The 3,207-nt window shown below is 68.8% G+C and overlaps 1 protein-coding gene across 1 annotated transcript; it reads left to right on the top strand.

Annotated features, from left to right (window-relative positions):
* Window positions 1-380: 380 nt before the first annotated feature.
* On the top strand, window positions 381-2,738 carry LOC144678618 (low-density lipoprotein receptor-related protein 10-like; the record flags this gene model as incomplete). Its single annotated transcript, XM_078538353.1, is given in 5 exon segments — window positions 381-790; window positions 792-1,268; window positions 2,002-2,045; window positions 2,048-2,124; window positions 2,232-2,738. Coding segments are annotated over 5 exon segments (1,515 nt in total), but the record flags the coding sequence as incomplete, so codon positions are not given.
* Window positions 2,739-3,207: the final 469 nt, after the last annotated feature.

Below are 3,207 nucleotides of genomic sequence, written 5' to 3'. Positions count from 1 at the left end.
TGGCTCTTTCCCTCTTCTGTTTCCCTCCCTCTGTCCCTCCCTCTCTCTTTCTGTCTGTCTGTCTCTCTCTCTCTGTCTCTCCCTCTCTCTGTCACTGTCTCCCTCTCTCTGTTTCCCCCCGTCTCTGTCCCTCTATCGTTCTGTCTATCCCTCTCTCTCTCTCTCTGTATCTCTCTTTCTCTCTCTCCCTCCCTCTCTCTCTTCCTTCCTCTCCCTCTCCCTGTTTCCTTCTCTCTCTCTCCCTCTCTCCCTCTCCCTCTCTCCCTCTCTCTAGGTTCCGAGTGCCAGGCGGGCTGGACCCTGTGTGGGGACGGCGACTGCGTCCCCTCCTCCCTGCCGTGCGGCCCCTCGTCCCCCTCCCCCAGCCCCTCCCCCACCACCCCCTCCCGCCCTGCCCCTGCCGGGGGACCCAGCGGCTGGGGGGCTTCTTCGGCTCCTTCTCCTCGCCCGACGCCCGCCTGCCCGCCGACGCCCGGCGCCCGCCTTGCCAGTGCCGCTGGAGCCTGGACCCCGGGGACGCCCGCCCGGTGCTGCTGACCTTCCGGGGCCTGGCCTTGGGGCCCGGGGACCTGCTGGAGGTCCGGGAGGGGGGCGAGGAGGGCGAGGAGGGGGAGGAGGGGGGCCGGTTGCTGGGTAGCCTCAGCGGCTCGGGCACCGCCCGTCTGCTGATCGCCTCGGGGTCGGCCCGGGTGAGGTACATCTCGGGGGGCGGGCGGGGCACTGGCGGGTTCAACGCCACCTACCAGGTGCGGGGCTACTGCCTGCCCCGGGAGCGCCCCTGCCGCGACGGGGGGACCCCGGCCCTGCTATGGGCCGGGCCAGCGCTGCGACGGGCGCTGGGACTGCGAGGAGGGGGCGGACGAGGAGGGCTGCGGCGGGTGTCCTCCCGGGCGCTACCCCTGCGGTAGAAGGGCCGGGTCGGGGTCGGCGGGAGGAGGAGGAGGGGGAGGAGGAGCCTGCTACGGCCCGGCCGACCGCTGCAACTACCAGACCTACTGCCCGGGCGGGGCGGACGAGCGGGAATGCCGGCATTGCCGCCGGGGGACCTTCCGGTGCTCGGACGGCCGCTGCATCTTCGAGGCCTGGGTCTGCGACGGGCAGCCGGACTGCGCCGACGCCAGCGACGAGCGGGACTGCGCCCGGAGCCGGCCTCTCCCCCGCAAGGTGGCCACGGCGGCCGCGGTCGGCAGCCTGGTCTGCGGACTCCTCCTGGTGGTGGCCGTGGGCTGCACCTGCAAACTCTACTCGCTCCGGACCGGCCAGTACAGGTGAGCAAGGGGGGAGCGGGAGGGTCAAGGGTCAACTCCGGGAGAGGGTCAACTCCGAGAGGGTCTCAACTCCGGGACGGTCAACTCCGGGAGAGGGTCAACTCCGGGAGGGTCTCAACTCCGAGAGGGTCTCAAATCCGGGACGGTCAACTCTGGGAGGGTCAACTCTGGGGGGGGGTCAACTCCGGGAGGGTCAACTGCAGGAGGGTCAACTCTGGGGGGGTCAACTCCGAGAGGGTCAACTCCGGGAGGGTCAACTCTGGGAGGGTCAACTCCGGGAGGGTCAACTCTGGGAGGGTCAACTGCAGGAGGGTCAACTCTGGGAGGGTCAACTGCGGGAGGGTCAACTCCGGGAGAGGGTCAACTCCGGCAGGGTCAACTCCGAGAGGGTCAACTACGGGAGGGTCAACTCCGGGAGGGCCAACTCTGGGAGGGTCAACTGCGGGAGGGTCAACTCCGGGAGGGTCAACTGCGGGAGGGTCAACTCCGGGTCTAACCCTGTGCTGTACCTGTCCTGGGAGTGTTTGATGGGGACAGTGTAGAGGGAGCTTTATTCTGTATCTAACCCCGTGCTGTACCTGTCCTGGGAGTGTTTGATGGGGACGGTGTAGAGGGAGCTTTACTCTGTATCTAACCCCGTGCTGTACCTGTCCCGGGAGTGTTTGACGGGGACGGTGTGCGGAGGGGGATTGACTCTGTATCTAACCCTGGGTTTTGTGTCCTGTCTCTGCAGTTTGCTGACCCCTCTGGCCCATCTGGAGGCCACTCAGCGTCGGGCTCCCCATCGTACGGGGAGTTGATCGCTCAGGGGGCCATTCCACCGGTCGAAGACTTTCCCACCGAGAATCCCAATGACGTAAGTCCCTCCTCCTCCTTGCCGCCGGTTGCATTGTTGGTTGGTTGGTTGGCGCGGGGATGACTCTTGAGTAACGTCCTCTCTCTCTCTCTCTCTCCCCCCTCCAGACCTCGGTCATCGGGAACCTCCGCTCGATCCTGCAGCTGCTCCGCCAGGAGCCCCCTCACCGGCCGTCCGGCCGCCGCCGTCGCCGCGGACGCCTCCTGCGCCGTCTGTTCCGCCGCGTCCGCCGCAGCCGCCTCTACGCCCTGCTGAGCCCCTCCTCCGCCCGGGACCCCCACCCGGCCCGGCCGGCCGCCGGACAGGGCCCCGGGGGGTCTCCCCCCGACTCGGCCGCCGGAAGCTCCGCCCCCTCCTCCTCCTCCTCCCGCGGCCCCTCCTCCGAGGCCCTCCGGCTCCCTCGCAAGTTCCCGCTCCTGGACAGCGCCCCTCCCCCCACCGCCCCCGCCCCCCCAGCCCCCGCCCCGGAGGGCACCTCCCCCGAGCCGGGACCCTCGTGGGCGAGGTCCGGCCGGGAGGCCCAGGCCTCGCCCGGAGACGTCCTCTTGCTGCCCCTGAGTGACCCCTCCCCCGACGAGGTCGCCCACGGCGACCGGGAGGCCCTGCTCTGTTGACCCTCCCCCCCACCCTTTTTTTTTGTATTTGCCCCCTCACCCCACCACCCCGCCGCCCACCGTTCGTGGGCACAGGGCGATCCCGTGGGGCTTGCGCTGCCCAAACCCGCTCCGATTCTCGCTCGCTCACCACCCCAAGTAGGAAATTGTCCACAGGAGTGAGTTTACTCCCCGGCCCCTCCCCGCCCCACCGTGTAGGAGTGGGAGAGGGGGGAGCTGTCTGAGGGTGGGGAGGTGGGGTAAGAGGAGGGGAGGGAGGGAGAGTGAGGGAGGGTGAGGGAGGGAGGGCGAGTGAGGGAGGGAGGGAGGGTGGGAGAGAGGGAGAGAGCGGGGGGGACATAGAGGGAGGTGGAGATGAGAGAGGGAGAGGTGGGAAAAGGCGGAGGGAGAGGGAGAGAGCGGGGGAGATAGAGGGAGTGGGAGGGGGGAGAGGGAGAGAGCGGGGGGAGATAGAGGGAGTGGGAGGGGG

This window comes from Cetorhinus maximus, unplaced genomic scaffold, assembly GCF_964194155.1.
Source record: "Cetorhinus maximus unplaced genomic scaffold, sCetMax3.hap1.1 HAP1_SCAFFOLD_4899, whole genome shotgun sequence".
In the NCBI taxonomy this organism is placed as follows: Eukaryota; Metazoa; Chordata; class Chondrichthyes; order Lamniformes; family Cetorhinidae; genus Cetorhinus; species Cetorhinus maximus.
The sequence above is the reverse complement of the archived record's forward strand: the minus strand, read 5'-3'. Positions and strand labels throughout refer to the sequence as shown.